General features: G+C 35.7%; 1 protein-coding gene across 1 annotated transcript in view; it reads right to left on the bottom strand.

The window, feature by feature from the left end:
• LOC130244927 (uncharacterized protein C14orf132) overlaps window positions 1-19,689 on the bottom strand; it is a 32,746-nt gene extending 13,057 nt beyond the window's left edge. Inside the window, exon 1 of the mRNA XM_056477504.1 lies at window positions 19,618-19,689. Coding sequence (XP_056333479.1) covers window positions 19,618-19,644 — 27 coding nt within the window. The 5' untranslated portion in view covers window positions 19,645-19,689. The remainder of the gene's footprint in view (window positions 1-19,617) is intronic.
• Window positions 19,690-22,876: the final 3,187 nt, after the last annotated feature.

Genomic DNA, 22,876 nt, shown 5'->3' with positions numbered 1-22,876 from the left:
CCTCCAGCAACAACATGACCGACTTCCACTACAGGAGGAAACACGCTTTGAGGGTAAAAGTGATGTTTTCTTGAACTCTCAATGACTCAGGCACATCTGAGGAACATCTGGAGAATAATATCAGTTTCTGGCAGATGAGGGACGAGTGAAGAATAATGCTCAGATGCACACACAGAGATGATGACTTATCTCAACCCTTATCTATCTGTATCTGTCCATCGGTTTTTGTGTCCATTCGTTTCTGTCCATCAGTTTGTCTTTCCATCATTTAATCTCTTCTCCATTCATTCATCCCTTGTTTCTCCGTTCTTATGTACATCTATCTATTCATCCATCTATCCATCCATTCTTATGTCATCCATCAATTCTTATTTTGTCCATCCATCCATACATGCGTATGTCATTCATTCATCCATCATATCTGTGTCCATTCATTCATTCTTATATGATCCACCCACCCGTATGTTGGTCCATCCATTCATTCTTGTCATCTTGTCTCTCCATTCTTGTCCATCCATCCATCCATCCATCCATCCATCCATCCATCCATTTGCCCATTCCTATGTCAACCCATACTTGTCCACCCATCCATCCAGTCATCCATCCATCAATCTTCTTCCATTCATTCTCGTCTATCCATTCATCAATCCTTATGTTAATTCAGCCATCCTTATTTCAATCCATACTTTTCCATCTGTCCATTCATTTATTCTTTTCTTTTTAAATCCATTCTTGTCCATCCATCTTTCTATCCTTATGTGAATCTATACTTGTCCATCCATCTATCCACCTATCCATTCATCAATCTTTGTCCATCCATCCATCTGTAAATCAATCCTTGTCAATACATCCATCCTTTTGTCCATCCATCCTTATACAGAATCAATCTATACTTTTCCATTTGTAAATCTGTCCTTCCATCCATGCGTCCATATATTTATTCTTGTGATTGCTTATTCATTTTGTCCATCCATCCATCCATCCATCCGTCTGTCAATCCATCCATCCGTCTGGCAATCCATCCATCCATCCATCCATCCTATAATTTATTTTTTCCATCCGTCCATCCATCTGTAAATCCATTCGTCAATTCATCCTTTTGTAAATTTATCCATCCTTGTTTCAATCCATACTTTTCCATTCGTAAATGTCCATCCTTCCATCCTTCCATCTATTCATTCTTGTGATTTTGTTTATTCATTTTTGTCCATCCATCCATCCATCCATCAATCTTTGTCTATCCATCCTTGTCGATGCGTTCATCAATCCATCTGTCTGTTCATTAATTTAATTATTCCTATGTCAATCTATACTTTTCCATTTGTAAATCTGTCCTTCCATCCATTCATTCTTGTCATTTTTCTTCATTTTTGTTCGTCCATGCATCCATCCATCCACCCATTTAGCCATTCGTCCATCCTTATGTGAATCCATATTTGTCAATCTGTCCATCTATCCATCCATCCATCCATCCATCTGTCAATCTTTGTCCATCCATTCCTTTCCATCTGTCTGTCCATCCGTCTGTCCATCTGTCTGTTCGTTCATACATTTATGCATTCTTCTGTCAATCTATACTTATCTGTTCATCCATCCATCCATCCATCCGTCTGTCTGTCTGTCCATCTATTCGATGTCTATCCATCCATACCCAATTTCCTGCCAATCAGCTTATACTGTTACAGCCATTAAAATAGACCAGATTTGTTTTTAATAGAAAGTTTGTTTTTCCGTTTAGTTTTTTATCAGAATAATTTAGAGAAATGTTTGGGAGTTTTTTTTTGTTTGTTTTTTTTTAAATGTAAGATTTAGTTTAAGTGACATCGATTTTCAAGCAGTGTGTGGTCCACAGTGCGTTTACTCAATTTAACCCAGTGGCGCCTGCAGCCATACAGAGAACGAATGCAGCTTTTTATGTATTTATTTATTTATTTATTTATTTATTTATTTATTTATTTATTTATTTATTTATTTATTTATTTATTTTTTATTTTTTTTTACATAATTTAAAGGGCACCTATGGTGAAAAATCTACCTTTCAAACTGTTTGGACAGACATATGTGTAGGTATAGTGTATTGACTTTCATATTGGGGTGATATAAGCACACCCAGTCCTTTTTTTTTTCAATTTAACAACATAAAAACGGTGGACCAATTGGAGCGGTTTTCAGATCAACCGCAACTTTACGTAGGAGTGCGGTCCCCCCGCCCACCAATATTGATTGACAGGCGCGCATCACCATGTCCTTGGTTAGTTGTTTCACATCCACCATTTTCAGCAAGAGAGTCAAAGCGATGTCACTAAAGGAACACCCTTGCTCTGTTTTTAGATGTAAGGCTCATTGGGCTCAACACAAGATCAACATTCACCACATGATCGCTCTAATCAGAATTATTGTTTGTAACTTAGTTTGTTTGTAGGTAGGTTTGCAAACATGTGGACTTTTCATTGCTTCTACCTTAAACTTCAGCCGTTTGCATTTCTTGCGGTCACAGAAGTTCCCTGTGATCTTAACCAGGTGCAGCTGGAAAGTGTGAGCGTGTTGCCTCACGTGTGTGTCCCTCCATTGGAAACAAAATAACGAACTTGCCTGCAGGCCGCACACCAAAAACGCTGCATGGCATCGCTCAGCATCGCGCCATGCATTTCAGAATTCTAAACATCTAAACAGGGTAATGTTACACACAACGCCGCTTCAAGTCGGCGGCTGTCTGCGGCGCTCAGCCACGATTCGGGACACTTCATATTTCTGCTGCACCACAGAGCTCCATCTGAATAGTTTCATTTTTAACAACATCCGAATGTGCGTGTCTGAGTGTGCTCTGGATGCTCAGTCAAAGTTAATTCAGTGTGCGTGGTTATTAGTCTCGGTGTGCAAGCTCGGAACTTTAAACTAGCACACAGTTGGCTGTAAAACTATACAGACACAAATGATTTTGCACTCTGCTTGGTCTGTGTCAGAGTCGTACATGTACGACTGAACGCTGGTCTTCTCATTCATGTTGCTTCTCTGTCTGCTGTCTGCTGCTAAACACAGAGCGGGTGAGCTCATGGCTCCGCCCCCTTGTTACCTTGGGCGGGAAGCCGAAACTAATTTACATGTGAAGCAACACACCCATAAATCAGCGAACTGTGGACACGCCCCCAGCATGACACTTTTGAACACATTATAATAAACAAATCTGAATTGTGTTTTAAACTGAACCTAAACTGGCACACTCAGAAGAGCCATAATATTAATATTAAATATTAAAGGGGTAAACTAGGTGCACTTTAAATGGATTATTAAACAGTATACACTAAGATATATTGACAAAGCAAGAAAGAATGAGAATAAATAAAGGCATGTGTTTGTGTGTTTTGAAGTATGTATGTACTTGCATGGTGGGAGATGGGTAAAGAAATCTATAGGCTGTAGTTTTGCTTGTGCTTTTTCCGCACACTAAAACTTTAAATTCAAATAGCTATTGTTTAAAACAAGGTTCAAAATGAGTAAACGCTCTTTAGTACAGCTAAACTTAATTAAAACATTTGACAAAATGCCTAAAACTAATGAGACAAATACTGATCCCCAACACGGGGTGAAGACTGCAGTTTCATCAGCACTTGAGCTGGGGAAACTCCAGGCCCAGCCTGTGTCTCTTTCATCTGAGAATTCAGATACACCAGCTGCGCAGCCTTCTCGCATGGAACCGCTACCATTCAAGGTGTTATAAACAATTTACTTTTTTTTTAGGCTAGATTATTTTATTTGACAATCCAGTTCATGTTTTGGCATTGTTGAAGCATTTAGCGGAATTGTTTTGAAGCACTTCTCCTCAAATGTTATTCGTTCTTCTATTTTATCTAGTAGATAACTGACAAACAAAAATATATATGAAAACTAAGAGACAAAATATGCTAAATTCATTTTGAAAAGATATTTTTTCCAAGAAAAATATATGAATTATATTTTAGTTTGAGCCCCTCCATTACTCAACTGCATCTGGATGATTTGTTTCGGTCAGCAGAAAGTAAGGATTTAATTAATGCTTCACTACCACAATCCTCTGTCATATTTGCACATTTTTTAATATGTCATAATTTTAAAGATTACGTCTTGAGCGTCTGATTTTTCCTTAGTGCTGATGTGCTTTTATTGCATTTAGATTTCAAAGAAAATATAATAATATTAAAAAGGAAAGAAAATATGTCATAACGAATGCCCTTAAATAAGATAGCTTTCGACAGCAAGCATCAGTGTTTCTTGAGATGGAAATAAGAATAAGGGACGATGAGGCGGAGCGGTGCTGGATTTGTGCATAATTGGAGTAAAATCCTGTGGGTGTCCCTGGACTTACAAAGTTGTGCATAACCAGTTGGCTCATCATTTAAAGTTGTCACTATTTAAGAAGTTGACCAGAAGTTTGCCCTTCCTCTAGTGTTTTTCACAGTTTTAAGTTCTCCATTTGCAAATTTTCTCTTGATGTTCTCTACGTGGCTGGAAATCTCTATGCTTGAGACATCACTGGTATGTCTGGACCGCTCGCATTAGATCCCATTTTTTGGGGCGTTTTCTAATGCAGGCACAAAGCCCGATATGCGTGCGAGCTATGATATGAAAATTGTCCCGAAGCCCGGCACCCAGGGGCATAAAAATTTGAGCCCCTTCGGACTCGGGCTCAAGTGCAGGACTCTATTCCCTCCATCCATTGTTGTAGATTTTTGTAAATCCATGAAGGAGATTCTGTGATTTGGATTTGACATGACTCTTCTACACTGCTGTGAAAGCTCATCAGTATGATTTCTCTCTCTAACTCATGTATGTGAATGAGAAGCATCTGTTGTGATGCTTCAATGCTCCGATGTGAATCAGATGCTGTGACTCAGTAGAGCTCTGATTCAGTTCAGACCTCGTTCATATAAATCAGAGGATATGAACATAATTAGATTAATAACTCAACTTCTAGCTGTCTTAATCTTAAACTTAACCCATGTGAGTTGTTCTACTGATGCTAATACAGAAGGTAATTAACCATTAATTTCCAAAATGGTTGCATGCTTTCCATACAGAAAATACTGCAGAAATACCAAGATAGAAGACAGAAACTTCACCAATCATGTGCTTCTTCATGTTTCAGTTGAAATTACGTCAAATTTGGAATAAATAAATACAAAGCACTTCAAAAATTTGCGTGACTTTATCTGCTAACAGAGATATGATGTATAGTTATAGCCAAAACATAACTTCACAAATGTCTTTTAAAGCATAGTTTTCCCTGTGGCTCTCCTACTTGCTGGATAGAGTGATACACACCTTCTCAGGTGGTCTAGTAACTCATACACCATTACACACTGTTAAAAATATCTGTTATTGCACAGATTCTGTGTTTTGTGAGTCGTTGTCCGTTTATTTGCGGTTGTGAATTGCATTATGGGATCTCTACTCTGTCCACTTTTGATGTTGACAATTCAACACTACCATTTAACAAAGTTTACTGACATTTTAGTAGTTTGGAATAATATAATGTATAGAGAATATATACATATATTATACATAATAAACATAATATCTAGAGAAATAAGTCTGTAAAATAACTAAATATGTGCTGGCAGTTTATTACAAGGTGTTTGCAGCGTAATACACAATACCAACCTAGACAATATAGCACTGCTAACTATTAAACCTAAGCAAGCCTGGGAGAATGAATTAGGGGTAGAGATGGATTCAGAGAGTTGGGAAGAAGGCCTTGAGAATATACATACATGCTCAATTTTGTAAGACATGATTTAATTCAATTTAAAACCCTGCACAGGTTATACTTATCTAAGGAGAAACTACATAAGATTTTTCCTCAGATATCTCCACCGTGTAATAGGTGTAAAGCAGCAGAAGGATCCCTAACCCACTTGATATGGTTGTGTCCTAAATTACAAGAATATTGGGAAAATATATTTGAATGTTTTTCTAAAGCCCTCCAAAAAAATCTTGAACCATGTCCACTTATAGCTGTTATTGGGATATTTAGTAATTTAGAGATGTTTAATAAATATGAAAGACAAGCTATGTTATTTGGTATGGTAATTGCCAAAAGGGTGATTTTGAGAATGTGGAAAACTGAATCTGTACCTAAATTTGGTATGTGGGGTAGAGATATCGTAAACATGCTTGCTTTGGAGAGATTGAGATAAGTCAATAATGACAAATTGCAGATATTTGATAAAACATGGGGACAGATATTAGAACATGCATTAGGAGAAACGCAAGCTAACCAATTACCCCTTTCAATATTATTGTAATTAAAGATTGAGTGTATTCACAGTTATTCATTATTTATAATCTATAATATTCTTAATAATGTGCCCAAACTATTATTTGACAATAAAACTATAGTCAGGATAATGCATTTTTCTGGTGATACAACAACAACGTTACTTTATAATTGCTGTTATTTATGCATTACCTGACCAGCTAAATTATGTTTTGCTTTCATGTGCGTTTATTCCTCTGTGTTCTGTTGTTCGGTTGTTCTGTCATAGGTTAGTGTTTTTTAGGTATTGTATTTTATATGCATTTTATTGTCAACCCAGGCTCATTCTGAAAACGTAGTCCTGTGGACGTTTCTGGAGACCGCGAAATACGTAGCCGGAGGTACGTATGACTGTAGTAAATTTTTTAAGCGAACGCTGCGGGGCGGTGTGACGACGTTCCTTTCGGCGCTTGCCGGCCGGCCGCTCGTTTCCGTGTGGAGGGCTTTCCCGCAGCAACCAGTTTGTCCAGTTAGCTCTTCGTGTACGTTGGCAGACTCGAGGCGATGGTCATTCCACAGCGACCTCTGGTGGGTTTACTCGAGAACGGCGCGGGTGCAAACGGCGCTCGCGAGAGACGTTCGAGATGTGAAAAAGCGTGCACAGCGGCCTCTCGCGAAAACAAAAACTGCAAAAATACGTACCTCCCGGGACGTATTCTGCGGTCTCCAGAAACGTCCACAGGACTACGTTGTCAGAATGAGCCAAGGTTGTATATTGTAGTGTATTGAATTGGGTGTTTTGTTTCGTTTTTCCTTCTGTATTTTGTTGTAGTTTTATAAAAAGCAAAAAGCTCATGATTGACCCAGCTGGTCCACATTAGCTAATCATGATCCTCCAATCAAAGGATCCCAAGTCACTATCTGTATATATATATATATATATATATATATATATATATATATATATATATATATATATATATATATATATATATATCCTCATTTTCTTTCTACAACTATCTTTGTCTGGAAGAAACCTCCCTCCTCCTCTTCTTCCACCTTTATCCGGAATGGGCGGCACGGTGGCCCAGTGACTAGCACTGTTGCCTCACAGCAAGAATACCAATGGCGTTGGGGCCTGGCTGGGCCATCTGGTATAATCATTGTTGGAAGAAAGATCCCATAATGTAATTCAAAAGCATAAATAGACAGGCAAAAATAAAAAAACAAACAAACATGAAACACAAAATACGGAAAACTGCTAATTTACAGATATTTTTACAGTGTAGACTATATAATAAAAAATATATATATTTAAGGCAATGACTACATGAAATATTGACTCTAAAATCTCCCTCCAGGATTTTGTGGTTGCTGAGTTTATCTCAAAATTTTTGTGCACATCTCACATCTTTTCTGAAATGCCGTGTATTTGCTGCAAATTCAGGGTCTAGAACAGGGGTGTCCAAACTACGGCCTGCAGGCCATCTGCGGCCAGCAATCAGTTTTGTGGCGGCCCGTGAGGCTTTTTATAAATATTACTAGAATCTGGCCCGCTATACAAAAATGAACGTAATTCAATAAATAACCACCAGGTGTTGCTATGACATGCCTTCAATTAGGCAGCAGTTCCTGTTATGACATTAATCGAACCGACCAAACTGAAGGAAACATAATTGATAATCACATTTTGGCGAGGCGTGGCACAACCAAGAAAAAGGAAAATCAATAGTGAGTGCTGGAAATTTCAGTCACGTTGGAGCAAAGAATATTTCTTCACAGAGGTCAACGGGATATGTGTCTGTTTCATTTGCCAGGAATCAGTTGCAGTAATAAAGGAATATAATATTAAAAGAAACAAAACATCAGGCCTTCAGCTGAACGAGAATATAAAGTAAAACAGTTAGCAGCTGCGCTATCAGCTCAACAACAGCAGTTTTTTCATGCTAATAATGTGCAAGAAAATTCTACGCTGACTAGTTATGAGGTAACATTAGCTCAGCTAATCGGACAGCACAGGAAACCCTTCACTGAAGGAGAATTTATAAAGTAGTATCTGATGAGTGTTGCAACTGTAATTTGCCCAGAAATAATTCAAGATTTTAAAATCGTAAGTCTTTCTAGAAACACAGTTGGACGACGAATTAAAATAAATCCATAATAATAGACTGTTGAAGATCGTATTTGATGCTTTTTTAATACATTTCTAATATATCTATTACTACATTTATCTTTAACAATCTTGATATCACCAATAAATAAAACATCATCACTTGGCTTTGGCTATTAGTCCACATAATACACAGAATTACGCAACAGTGATACAACTTTACTTGGTATTGCAACAAAAACAACAGCATAGTCTTTTGGTGCCTCTTTCACAGCCCATGCGCTAGCAAGAGCAGAAAGAAGGTTTTCACATCAGCGGCATCTGCTGCGCAAACCTGAAACATGATTGTTAACTCGTACGAACTGAACTGAATTCGTACGAATTAGCCACTAAACTGACTAAACGTAAAATACTTACGTTTCCTCGTGAGATCAGGCTGGGTATATGCCGAGCTAGTGTTGTTCCCATACTGATAAACTTCCAGTGATCAGTTATTGTGACTTTTTTCCATTTTTTTTACAATTCCTTTCACAGCATCAATGTTGTAATGTCATTAAAATACAAATAGTTAAACAGACTTTGGCATTCATTTAGGCATTCATTTAGTTGCTCAAGCGTAAAACGAGACAAAAAGCCGTTTACTCACACGCGCCCATCAGGATCGACATGCTAGCGCAGAAGCTCCATTGAATATACTGGGGTAAAATAAATGCTCTTATTATAAAGACATGACGGGGGAAATGTAATTTAATGCAGTGCTTCTTGTACAATCTGAGACCCACTTTATATCAGAAATCCCTCAGCCAGTGGAGATCGCTGATTTTTAAAGAAAACAGACCTTAAACATGCTGATTTTGCAATGGTATACAGTTCACCCCAAACGTTTAACCCAGGTTACTGTCAAATTAAAAGTCCTTTAGCATACTTCCACATATACTCTAATTCTTACTTCAGCTATATGTAAAAACAACACTTTTACTTTTTTACACTTTTACACTTTTACTTTAGACCCAATTTATACAGTATATGGATACAGGATTTTCTTTAACGTTTTCTTGGGTCCTCGCTTTCGTTGTCATCTTTCATTTCGCGGCTCTTCCGTTTTCACTTTCAGGTTGAGGGCGACGTGATCGTCGTTTGCCTAGAGCAGTGGTTCTCAAATTTTTTTCACCAAGTACCACCTCGGAAAAAAATTGTCTCTCCAAGTACCACCATAATGAGCGGTATTGAAATAGAGTAGTGTAGAAGGCCTAATTAAGCTGCTACAGCTCTGCACAGTTCAAAATCGTGGTAGATTAATTCTTAAAATTATGAATACTTATTACTGTCAGCCACTCTAACCATTATAAATAGTTTGAACATTAACACTGTACTGTGCTTACAGGTAAATTAAATAAATAAAACGTCAACGTTTAAATTAAAATGTGCTTTTAAAAGGTAATTAAAAATGCCACTTTTCTTAAAGTAAAAGAAAACTGCTGCTGAAATGTAAAGAATCAATAAATAGTAGCAACCTATTCATCAAAACCTGGAAATATTGCTTGGACCTCATAAATATATAAGCTAAATGTCATCATATTCATATATAAACTCTTTTTGATACATATTGAAATATATGATGCATGTATATGTTGCACGTGACTTATTTGTATATCTTTGAAATCTAAACATTAACTTGTATTTTAGATATGTGAATTAGATTTACATATTTAAATTAGAAATTAGATCTGCTTACTGCACGTTAGAGTAGGCTTTGTGTGTCAGAAAAGCAAGTGATTAAACCATGCCTGTCAACATTGGGATTTAAAAATACAGGATACGCTCCTAACAACCGTTACAAATACAATACAATATTTATTTATAAAGCACATTCAAAAACAACCAAGGTTGTTTGGGGGAGGATATTAGCTTCAAATGATAGAATACATAACAAACATTAGAAAATTGAAAATAAAATAAAAGGTTTAGCCTATTGAAATCCATTTACTGACCACATCGGTGTTATCGTACGCGAGATTAAAGAGTTAAAAGTGTGTTTATTTGGTTACTTTAATTATTCAGCAATTCCTCCGTGTACCACTAGAAGGAAGCCTGCATAACACTAGTTGTACACGTACCACAGTTTGACAACCACTGGCCTAGAGCATTACTTGCATATGATTAATGCATTTGATAGCATTTTTTGGTGATGTACTGTTGACATGCTGTTAATATAATGCAGTGTTTACATTCTTATGTTTATGGCTTCATGCATTGCTGGCGTGCTTTAAAGTTGACAAATAGCTGCAAGTTATGAAAAAAGAAATATTCCTGTAAAAGAAACTAGTGAGCACTTTAAATTTACTGTATTACTTTTTAATTGTTTTCATATTAATATGTTAATGAGACATAAAATATTGAAATTAAGTGTTATTTTACGTTACAGAAAGCAGTCAGGGTCTAAGAGTAATACAAATAGAGTTGAAGTCAGAATTATTAGCCCCCCTTTGAATATTTTTTTCTTTTTTAAATATTTCCCAAATGATGTTTAACAGAGCAAGGAAATTTTCACAGTATGTCTGATAATATTTTTTCTTCTGGAGAAAGTCTTATTTGCTTTATTTCGGATAGAATAAAAGCAGTTTTTAATTTTTTTATGAACCATTTTAAGGTCAATATTATTAGCCCCTTTAAGCTACTTTTTTTTTCGATAGTCTACAGAACAAACCATTGTTATACAGTAACTTGCCTAATTACCCTAACATGCCTAGTTACCCTAATTAACCTAGTTAAGCCTTTAAATGTCACTTTAAGCTGTATAGAAGTGTCTTGAAGAATATCTAGTCTAATATTATTTACTGTCATCATGACAAAGATAAAATAAATCAGTTATTAGAAATGAGTTATTAAAACTATTATGATTAGAAATGTGTTGAAGAAATCTGCTCTCAGTTAAACAGAAAAAGGAACAGGGGGGCTAATAATTCAGGGGGGATAATAATTTTGTTTTCAACTGTATATGTAATAAAGATTTTAGTCTGTGGTATATTTTTACAGCAAATCAACATAAAATAATGTCCTAAATATTGCCACAAATTTTAAGAAAAGCCGCAGCAAAATCAGTCATTTTAGGCTGGAAATCAGAAAAAAAAAGTCCTGTGAAATCCTGGAGGATCTGTCTGAATGTAAATATGACATGACAAAAATTCAGTTTAACACAGTCTTATATGAACGCTCAGAATTACTGCTATGACCATTCTAGTAGTTGTAACGTCTCTGACTTCAACAACAGGAAGGTCGTTTCACGTCAGATGTTTAAATCCACAAAAACAAGTGAAGCTCGGCAAGAGAAACTCCACTGAGAGCAGAATGTGTGTGTGTGTGTGAAGCGTCAGTGTAACAAGCCTTACAGCGTCTCCAAACACACCACTGAAATACATTTCATAAATTACTAATGCCAGCAATTCCTGTTCTCGCAGCACTCCGTCCTCATTTTTCATGCGCTGGATTCATGACCGGGTCATAAATAAAGTTGACAGCTTGAGTTTACGTGACCCCTGCATTACTCTAGTACTGTACACCGATCCCAAAACACATGCAAAATATATGAGCGTCGATGCATTAAATACGTAACATCAAACACGCCGCTTATGCACAACACATAACATGCAGAGACATTATATCATACACGACAAAGATGCACAATCACGTTTTGCATTTAAAATACTTGATGAAAATAACTCAATGACTGAATGTAAATGAAAACCAAACATTTCAGATGCCTTAATCTGTGGTTGTTTTTAGGTGTCCAGATAAATTAAGCGGAAGCTGTTGCTTGGGCGCCAATTATTAATAATATAAGAAGCACAGAAATAAAATATTACTTTTAAATAAAATATATAAGTATGGCATATTTTATAGCTAAATATTAAATAATTTAATATTAAATCCGAACTAAAAATATACATTTAACATTGAATATACACTAATATTAAACCTTAATAGGGTTATAAAAAAGCTTCATGAAATTGTGTCAACACTGCTGAAAATTAAACTCAGATGATAAATAACTGCACTATTTATACATAAATGGAATTTTTAATACAATGTTTGTGGCGATTATGAATGAAATTGGTTTTAATTAACAAAGAAAAATTGGAAATAAATATAGCTTAAAACCAAAATAAACACAGTATAATTGAACCTCAGACTCAACTTTATTATCCCATTTAGGGAAACTAAAATTGCAGCAAGGTGCTTCCATGTTGCAAAGTTCCATGTACACCTTAACAAAATCCTACCACACAACATATAATACATAATTTTTTCAAGAGTTCACACATAGCTGATAATCAATAAAGCGTATTTGGCATGTTGTCCCAGGAGAGAGCCCTGAGCTCGTAATATTTTCGAGCCCGGGGCTCCCTCCTGTTAGAAGGGCGAGAGGGGAGTTCGAGCTCAGGTAGGTCTCGAGTACTCCCCTGCTGTCGCCGTGTGAGAAGTGTAAACTAAGGGTGTATTGGGTGATAATTTGGTTTAGTCGATTTGCTATGGTTTTTGTTTTTGGACGGTGAGGGGAAACCAACGCGAACATGGGGAGAACATGTAAACTCCGACAGAAACACCAACCAGCCCGATAGGAGGTTGGACCAGCGGTGTTCTTGCTGTGAGGCAACAGTGCTAGCCACTGGGCCACCATGTCGCCCTATCGGGAAAAAAAAAGAGGAGGAAAAAGGGGTGGAGGGGGGTGGGGGACTTCAAGACGAAGATAACTGGAGTGAAAAACTCTGGTTATTTATAATGCTTCCGTAATCATCTAATAGGGTAAATTACGTAGCTAATGAGGAGCCAGCGGTGTTGATCAAAAGCACATGATCTTCTCGAAATTAGTTTATAAATAAACCACACTTAGATCTCCCTCCCCGCTGAACTCATTTAATGACCTAATGGCCACCATTATAAAAGAATTTCTAATTCTATATGTGCTGCAAACTCTAAAATGATGTCCTGATGGAGTACAATCCGGGGTGCCTAGGATACCCTGAGCTCCCTTTAAAACTGAATTATGGTAAATAACATTGGACCAGTTTGCCACCTTCTTAAGGCTATTCAACCTGTTCTTATTTGACAGACTCAGATTACCGTACCAAGCTACAACTGTAACCGTAACTGTCATGTGAAGACGTTGGAGGACAAAGTTGTGGTTCCGCAGTTTATGAGACGGATTGATCAGACAGGCAACGGTCAAAACAGGTGCAAACGTGTACATACAGTTAATCAAAAGTCGAAGTCAATAAACAGGCGAGTGGTCGGTACAAGCGGCAAACTTTGCAAACAAAGAAAAAAAGCAAGGGTTAAGGAAAACTTGTCATAATGCTCATTAAAACAGATAAATAAGACTCGGCCCTGATGAGTGTGTCTGTGGTGTTTTTAAAAGTCCATGTAATCAGTTTATAACGATCCTCTGACTGTGTGTGTAATCAATATGAAACAGGAACTGGTGTGTGTGAGAGGTGCATGCAGGGAGTTGTAGTCCATATGGTGAAGGGATTGTAGTCTGAGTGAAAGTAAATGAATCCTAGTGATCTATGAGGGTTAGATCACTGGTGATCGTGACAGGAACATAAAATAACAAAAATAAACCAAATTTTTATTGAAATTTTTTTTTTTTTTTGGCAATTATGGAAAATTACTGAGTTTAAATTATAAATATAATCTGCTGGAAAAAATATCAAAATGAAATAAAAATAATAATTTCCAAATAATATGAAAGATGCATAAAAATATTTTAAAAATTATAAACAGAATTATAATTGAACAAAAAAAATTTGTTTAAGATTAAAATAAATATTAAACATTTATATTTATGCTAAAACACTACAAAATAGCACATATTTTCACGGTATATACATACCCGTCAACATTGGGATGTAAAAATAAGGGATATGCCCCCATAATAAGTGACCCCCCCCCCCCCCCCTTAAAAATCTCTAAATTACTAAATATGTTCATTTCGAGCGGTTTAATTGTAAATAAACGGTTAAATTGTCAGTAATATGTTTTATTATTATTATTATTTACAAAAGAAAAAATGAACAGTATACATTAGGAGAGAATACATTAGCAAACAGTTCAGCTTATTAAATTAAAATCTATTATAATAAAATAAAATCAAGCTATCAAATCTCATTAGCCATTTCTTCACTGTATAGCGTACACATTCTGATTAAAGAGCAGCGAATGAATCTCTTATTTATTTAGTTTTTTTTGTTTGATTACATTAAATAACAGGTGTCACTTTAAAAATGCACACATCTAACATTATAATGAAATCATTAAATTGCTTTCCTAAGTTTTTATGCTCATTTAGGACGAAATTAGTTGTGTTTGAAAAAAACCCACCAAGATTGACATCTTTAGATATTATTATTATTAATTATGTGTATATATCTGTTCAAACACACACCCAAAACTCAGACTTTTGCTCTGCTTTAAATCTTGTGTACAGAATCCATTTGGGAAACAGCGTCTATTTATCACTATGGAGCGCGTCAGCTGACAGTCACGCACCGCTACATGACGGTTTTGAGGATTGCATATGAAGAGGAGACGGCACCTGTAATGAAAAGGAAAGGGAATCTCGCCATTTTTATATTTATTTAAAAGTGTTTTTACGTCTAAACAAAGCGAAAGCACAGAACAGACTCTCATTTAAGAGCAAGGGCAGCCCCTGGTGGTTCGGCGGTATGGGTTGAGTATAGGGAGGCTCGGCTCTTTAATGTTTATTTGCCACTCTTCAGAGGAAAACTGAAAATACGGGAGAAATACAGGAAAAAATACTTTTACAGGATGATAGCGGGACAGAACTGTAAAATACGGGAGAATTTTGGGGAAAACGCGAGGGTTGACAGGTATGTATATAGAATAACAGTGTTCATGCTGCTATTATACTTTGTGTATGAACTGTCATGTTTCTATTGTGAACATGTTGTTAACTTGCTTGGGTGCAAGAATTAATGATATAAAAAGCACAGAAATAAAATATAATGAAATAATTTGATCCAAATAATATAAAAGATACATAAGTGCATAAAAATCATGCATGCATAAACTGAATTTTAATTCGATAATATAAATAAATTGAAGGTTAAAATAATACCTATTCCGGCATATGTTTTACACAGCGGATGCCCTTCCAGCTGCAACCCAGTACTGGGAAACACCCATACACGCTCACATTATTTAGTTTATTCAATTTAGTCAACTGACCCAGTTGGGACTCAAACCACACGACCTCCTTGCTATGAGAGCACAGTGCCAACCACTGAACCACTGTGCTGCCTGTACAGTAGCATATACAGTATTATTCAGCTGGTGTTCCCCGGAGCCACAGTCGCCAGGGCTCAATGTCACTCGTTTACTCCAGAAGATTCATTCGTGTGGTTTTAAAGCGTGAGTCGTTTGCTGACGGATGATTCATTTGACAGATCTGATTATTCAGCACATGCTGTCCGGTTCAGTTCAGTTTGGAGCTGTTCACTTATTGTTATGGACCCTTTTCACATTTCTGGGTTTCTCAGTAACAGAAGTGGTCATAGTTGGTAAACTTAGAGCTCAGTGAATGGGAGAGTACAGCAAATCATAATTTTACAATCCTATTTGCTCAAATAATACAAGTAAAACTCCACGATGGTCTTATCAAGACTTTCAGAATGAGGAAAACAATAGTGTGAGACTGAAAACGGCAGATAGAAGAGAGAATAATGTCAGATTTACTGTCCTGCCTCCACACACACTGCATTATAAACATCTCACACAATTAGCTCACGTAAAAATCTCAGTTTTTTTTTTGTAATTTGATATTAAAGTGCACTATTTATCACTAAAATTAATAAATCAATTAAATCTCTTCTTATTTTCTGATTAAAACGTTTAAATCTTAATTGTACGTTTTATCTTCAGGTAATTAAAGTTGCTTATAATGTACCTGTTGAAATACTGTATATATACTGTATATATAAATACTGTAAATATAAAGTCAACAGTTCTGGATCAGTCAGTTAAGAAAAGCAGAGGAATTAATTGATCAAGTCGATTGAGCATGCTTGAGAAACATTGAGTCAGAGATTATTGTCAAATATATGGTGTAAAATATAGTTTCATTGCTTTGAAATGTTTTGGGTTTTGATACATATTCATTCATTCATTTTCTTTTCGGCTTAGTCTCTTTATTAATCAGGGTTCTCCACAGTGAAATGAACCACCAACTTATCCAGCATATGTTTGACACAGCGGACGGCCAATTTAGTTAATCAATTCCCCTATAGCGCATGTTTGAACTGTGGATAAAACCGGAGCACCCGGAGGAAAGCTAAAATTTGAGATAAAATGTCCTGTTTGTCTCTGATTTAAGTCATTGTTGAGTTTAATTTATGGGATTATATGGGATATATTTATGGGATAATTTACAAGAATGTAAACAAGGGGAAATGCTGTTTGGCACTGCTAACAATTTAGCTACAAATCCATGTTTATCAATCAAACCGCTGTAAACAGTCACAATTTTCAGCAGCGTTCTCTGTGCGGCCATCATACATCTCAAAAAACACAGCGGATGGCCAATTTAATTAATCAATTCCCCTATAGCACATATGCTTGGACTGTGGGTAAAACCGGAACACGGGGAGAACATGCAAACTCCACACAGAAATGCCAACTGGACACTAGTGACCTTTTTGCTGTGAGGCGATCGTGCTACCCACTGTGCCACCGTAATGTCTTTGATACATATGATGTTTATTATTCTTAAAGTAGTACATATTTTAATAAAGCTAAAATGTCCTGTTTGCCTCTGATTTAAGTCATTGTTGAGTTTAATTTATGGAATTTACGCTGTATGAAGTTGAATTTTAAGTTGAGTCAGTTAATTTAATAACTTATTGATAAACTTTTCAGTAATTAAAATGTCATTTAAATGCAATGAAGTCTAAGTCTAATGCTTTAAGTCTTCGTCGAGTATAATTTATAGCAGTTATTAAAATGTCATTTAAATACAATTTTAATGATGTAAATAGTAATTAATTAATTTTTGGAAGTAATTTACCCAACACTAAAGCTAAAATGTCCTGCTTGGCTCTGATTTAAGTCATCGTTGAGTTTAATTTATGGGATTTACACTATGAAGTTGAATTTTAAGTTGAGTCAAGTAATTTAATAACTTAATGATTAACTTTTAAAACCTTTCAGTTAATAAAATGTCATTTAAATACAATTTTAATGATGTAAATAGTAATTCATTAATTTTTGGAAGTAATTTACCCAACACTAAAGCTAAAATGTCCTGCTTGCCACTGATTTAAGTCTTCGTCGAGTTTATTTATGGGATTTAAACTGTATGAAGTTTAATAACTTTTTAATTAATTTTTCAGACTTTCCAGTTATTAAAATGTAATTTAAATACAGTTTTAATGAAGTAAATAGTAATTAGTTAAGTTTTGGAAGTAACTTACCCAACACTGATCGATACTAACCACAAGCAAGTTTGTATCATTTTGGATGAGCACACATTGCTTTGCATCTTATAAACACAACCAAGCCTCAAAAATACACTGTGGACCACCCCTTTAATGCTATTTGAGAATCTGTAAATATATATTGCGACTGCGAAAATGATTGAGGTCATATCCAAGTATTGAACGATAAGTCAATATATTGATTATTGTGACAGGCCTATATTTCTTTATGGATATTGTTGAGTTTACAGTGTGAGTTTGTGAACAGTAGTGTTCATCTGAGTGCTGCATTGGTGAATGATGTCTTCCAGTAGGTTAATGGAGTGTGTCATATTCATTTGCGTTTGTTTTCATCACATCCCAAAAAGTCGCAAGAAGAAAAATAGGTGCGTTTGTTCAGACACTAGATGATGATGATGATGATGATGATGATGATGTGTGATCAGTCTTGTCTTGATAAAACACATCTTTCTTGCTCTCTATATGCCTGCTGTTTCTCTACTTATTATTCATCTGTTGAACACTTCTGTCTTTACCGTGATGGCTGATGATAAATCAACACGTTTTAAAGGGAGCTATCATGCAAAAATTTTATTTATAAGGGGTTTAAACACAGCTGTGTATCAGCAATGTGTGAATATATTCAGCCTCTAATAGTCAACATTAATTAATTGTGTTTGTTCTAATCAGACTTTATAAAAACAGTCTGCAGAAACACTTTGATTGACATTTTCCCCTTGTACGTGTCATCAAAAGGGGAAAGCCCCGCCCACTAGTGACCATCTTTTCCTCATTAGCATAAACAGCAGCTCTTAGTGAGAAGCAGCCGCCTGTCCATTAGCCATTAGTGTGTTTGAGCTGCTGAAGATAACGTCAGCCACTAAGAGACTTATAAACGTGGAGTTTTAGATGAAGCACAAGTGAACAGCGACAGGAGTCGTCTTCTGAGAAGCTTCTTTTATCACACAAATAACATTAGTCCAGTTTGAAATCTGCCGCTATGCTGACACACAGGCATTCGTAGCTCCGCCTTCTTTTTAAAATGACACAGTTTGTAACAAATTCGAAAAGGGTCCGTTTCAAAGAGTTATACATCGTTATTAGTGTGATATTTTGAGTTTAAACTTCACTACACACACTAGAGACGTCAAAGACATAATAAGAAGCATAATAGGTCCCCTTTAAGACCAGCAAATAGGCTTGAATAGTGAGTTCAAGTTTATAAGAGGTTATTTTGAAATCAGAATATAAGACTTATTGCTCAAGTGGTTTAGTTTTAACATGTGTAAAGCTTTTTTATTAATACAAATATCTATTTTTTAAATGATAATTGTATTGTAACCACATTTATTTTACAATTAATCAATTTTTTTTTTAATATAATGTTAGTAATTTTAATAGTTGGACTTATTATTTATGTAAAATAATTTTTGAGTGTATATTTATTTATTTATTTCAAATGAAAATGTAAGTACATCTGACATTGAGATCTCTCTCTAGATGAGGCATTAGTTTAAGTTTAAGGAAAAAAAAAGTATTAATGTATCCGAAATATGAAGTGAGCTGTCTTCAGTTATAATATAATAAAATAAATATAAAATATTTATTTATATAAAAATACACGATGCAAATCACAAAAAGAAGTGTATTAAACTATGATAATTGTTAAACAGTTTCCTTTAGGATCTAAAACTGATCATTTAAATGATCTCTCAGCACTTGAACTCGGATGTTTCAGTGTGAACAGGTTGAAGTGAAGCTCGTATCTTGAATTGGCGTCTTACCTGAGCGGCCATGAATGAAAGATCCATGATGAAGAAGTGTGTTTAGTTCCTGGAGGAGTGTTTCTTCAGTTTGTGGTCAGCTTTTCAGAGCAGCGTTCCTGACGGAGACTAAAAACCTCCTCAGTCTTCATCCTTACAGATCCACATTTACACACAGCACAACAGAGAGGAAACACTGAGGATGATGTGAGACTCTGAGAGACTCTGTGTTTCTCTCTCTCTCTCTCTCTCTTTCTCTCTCTCTCTCTCTCTCTCTCTCTCTCTCTCTCTCTCTCTCTCTCTCTCTCTCTCTCTCTCTCTTCTCTCTCTCTCTCTCAAACTCTCTCTCTCGTTTTACCTCCACCTTTCATGTCGCGTCACATCACGCGTGATCACACTTATAATGCCTGAATGACTTCAGTTGGTAAATGTGTCAAGAAAATGTCCCGGTCATATCTCACTTCAGGATCAAAAAAAGAGGAAGCTTATTTTATTTCTATTTTTTTAAAACTAGATGTTGTTTGGGGGCTTTTTTTGCTCAATTAAAAAAAATTATAAATATCAATTATTTTACTATATAATATTTTAATTAACTTGTTTTGTGCTGCATTTTGATTACTTGTGTAATAAACAAAATGTATTTCTCAAATTCGTATTAATGGAACAAAAAATATACACTATAAACTCATATTTATGATAGGCCTTTTTTTTGTTTGCTTTATTACATAATTTAAATATTATAATTAGGGATGAGCCGAATTTTAGACCAATATTGATAACTATATATTTAGAGGCAAACTTTTTTATGTGACTAAAAATCTGTTGTCTGACAAAAATAAAACAAAACAAAAAATTAAGCATTAATGAAAAGTCATGTCATATTTCACTTCAGGATCAAAAAAGTAGCTTATTTTATTTTACAGAAAAAATAGTAACACACCCCAAATGACATATTTTACATTCACAAAATGTAGAGAGCGCCCTCTAGTGGATTTGTCATCTGTAACGTGCAACAAAACATACTCTAAATGACATGTCAGATTCGCAAAATGTGGACTGCACCCTTTAATGGATTTGTCATCTATAATGTGCAACAGAATGTACCCCAAATAATATATAAGGTTGTAGATAGCGCCCCCTAGTGCATCATTCATCTAAAATATGCAAGAAAAAAATACCCTTAACATATTTCAGATTCGCAACATGTACAAAGCGCCTTCTAGTGGATTTGTCATCTTAAATGTGCAACAGAACATACCCTGAATATGCAACAAAAATTCCTTTAATAACATATTTCAGATTTGCAACATGTACAGAGCGCCATTTAATAACAACACATCTGGATTACTGTAACTCTCTTTATTTTGGTATTTCTCAGTCTTTTCTCTCTCGTCTGCAGCTGGTACAATATGCGGCTGCTGGACTACTCTCTGGCACCCGCAAGTATGAGTCTGTAATTCCGGTAATTAAGTCTGTTAACTATTTTCTCTCGCTTTTAAAACTTATTGATCACTGTTTTATTGCTTTTATTTGTTAAATGTTTCTTTTATATTCTGCTTTCTTCTCTGTCTTTAGTATGTTGGCATGGGACAATAACCATTTTCAAGGTATACCATGTTTTAAAACTGCAAAAAATTTTTGTATTACCGTTCTTTAGGTGTGTGTAGGATTTTTTATTTACTTTTTTTGTTTTGTTTGTTAGGACAACAGTGTCTCCAGCAGAAAAGATATCTAAAGATGCCATTTTAAATTGTAAAGAAATCAGTGTTTTTTAACTAATGAAGTCTATGAATCATTTTTATAATTTAGCCTGACATGTTTATTCAATTCAATTCAATTCATCTTTGTTTGTATAGCGCTTTTACAATGTAGATTGTGTCAAAGCAGCTTCACATAGAATATCATGGTAAATTGAAATAGTGTAGTTCAGTTTGTAGTGTTTAAGTTCAGTTCAGTTTAGCTCAGTTCAGTGTGGTTTAATAATCACTACTGAGAGTCTAAATATTGAAGACCAAATCCATCGATGCGCAAGCCAGTGGCGATAGCGGTGAGGAAAAAACTTCACCAATTGACGAAAGTGAAGAATTGAAAAACCTCGAGAGAAACTGAGTGTATGCTTTACTAAAAAGATAGCTCTTTAATCTAGTTTAGAATTGGGAGAGTGTGTCTGAGCCTCGGACGTTATCAGGAAGGCTATTCCAATTCGTACGATGTAGACGGCACTCTCTGGTGGAATCATTATGTAAAATGTATAACAAAATGTACCCAAAATAACACATTTCAGATTCACAAAATGTATTCAGCGCCCTCTAGTGGATTTGCCATCTAAAATGTGCAACAAAACTTAACCTAAATAACATATTAAATAACATATTTCGCATTTGCAAAACTGTAGACAATGCCCACTAGTGGACTTTTCATCTAAATGTGCAACATAATGTATTTCAGATTCGCAAAATGCAGACAGCGCCCTCTAGTGGATTAATCATCTGAAATGTGCAACAAACATACTTCAAATAACATATTTCAGATACGCAAAATGCAGACAGCGCCCTCTAGTGGATTAATCATCTGAAATGTGCAACAAAACATACTTCAAATAACATATTGCAGATCGCAAAATGCAGACAGCGCCCTCTAGTGGATTAATCATCTGAAATGTGCAACAAAACATACTTCAAATAACATATTTCAGATACGCAAAATGCAGACAGCACCCTCTAGTGGATTTGTCATCTAACATGTATAATAAATTTACCCTTAATAACATATTTCAAATTTGCTAAATGTGGACAGCGCCCTCTAGTGTATTTGTCATCTGAAACGCACAACAAAACGTACCCTAATAACATTTCAAATTCGCTAAATGTGGACAGCACCCTCTAGTGTATTTGTCATCTGAAACATGCAACAAAATGTACCCTTAAGTAATGTATTTCAGAGCTGCAAAAAGGTGAACAGCACCCTCTAGTGGACTTGTCATTCGAAGCATTCAACTGTACCTATAGTAAAGTATTTTGAATTCCACGACAATATGCCTGGGTTGTGATTATGAGATCAGCATGGTGTGGTGGTGTGTTCAGACACGTGTCTCAGCAGGTCTGTTTTCTTGAGGGAGTTGAGACTCTCAGGTGCGTCATTCTCCATCATCCTGTAACAGTGCATTGCGTGCGGAGTGTCGTCTTCAGTCGCAGCCCATCACGTCTCCATCCGTCACACTCTCGGAGAAACTCCTGACTCACAAACTCCAGTCTTCTGCTCTCCGTTGCACTTCACACTC

Source organism: Danio aesculapii, chromosome 17 (genome assembly GCF_903798145.1).
Source record: "Danio aesculapii chromosome 17, fDanAes4.1, whole genome shotgun sequence".
NCBI lineage: Eukaryota > Metazoa > Chordata > Actinopteri > Cypriniformes > Danionidae > Danio > Danio aesculapii.
Note: the sequence above shows the minus strand (reverse complement) of the source record. Positions and strands in the feature narration are given on the sequence as shown.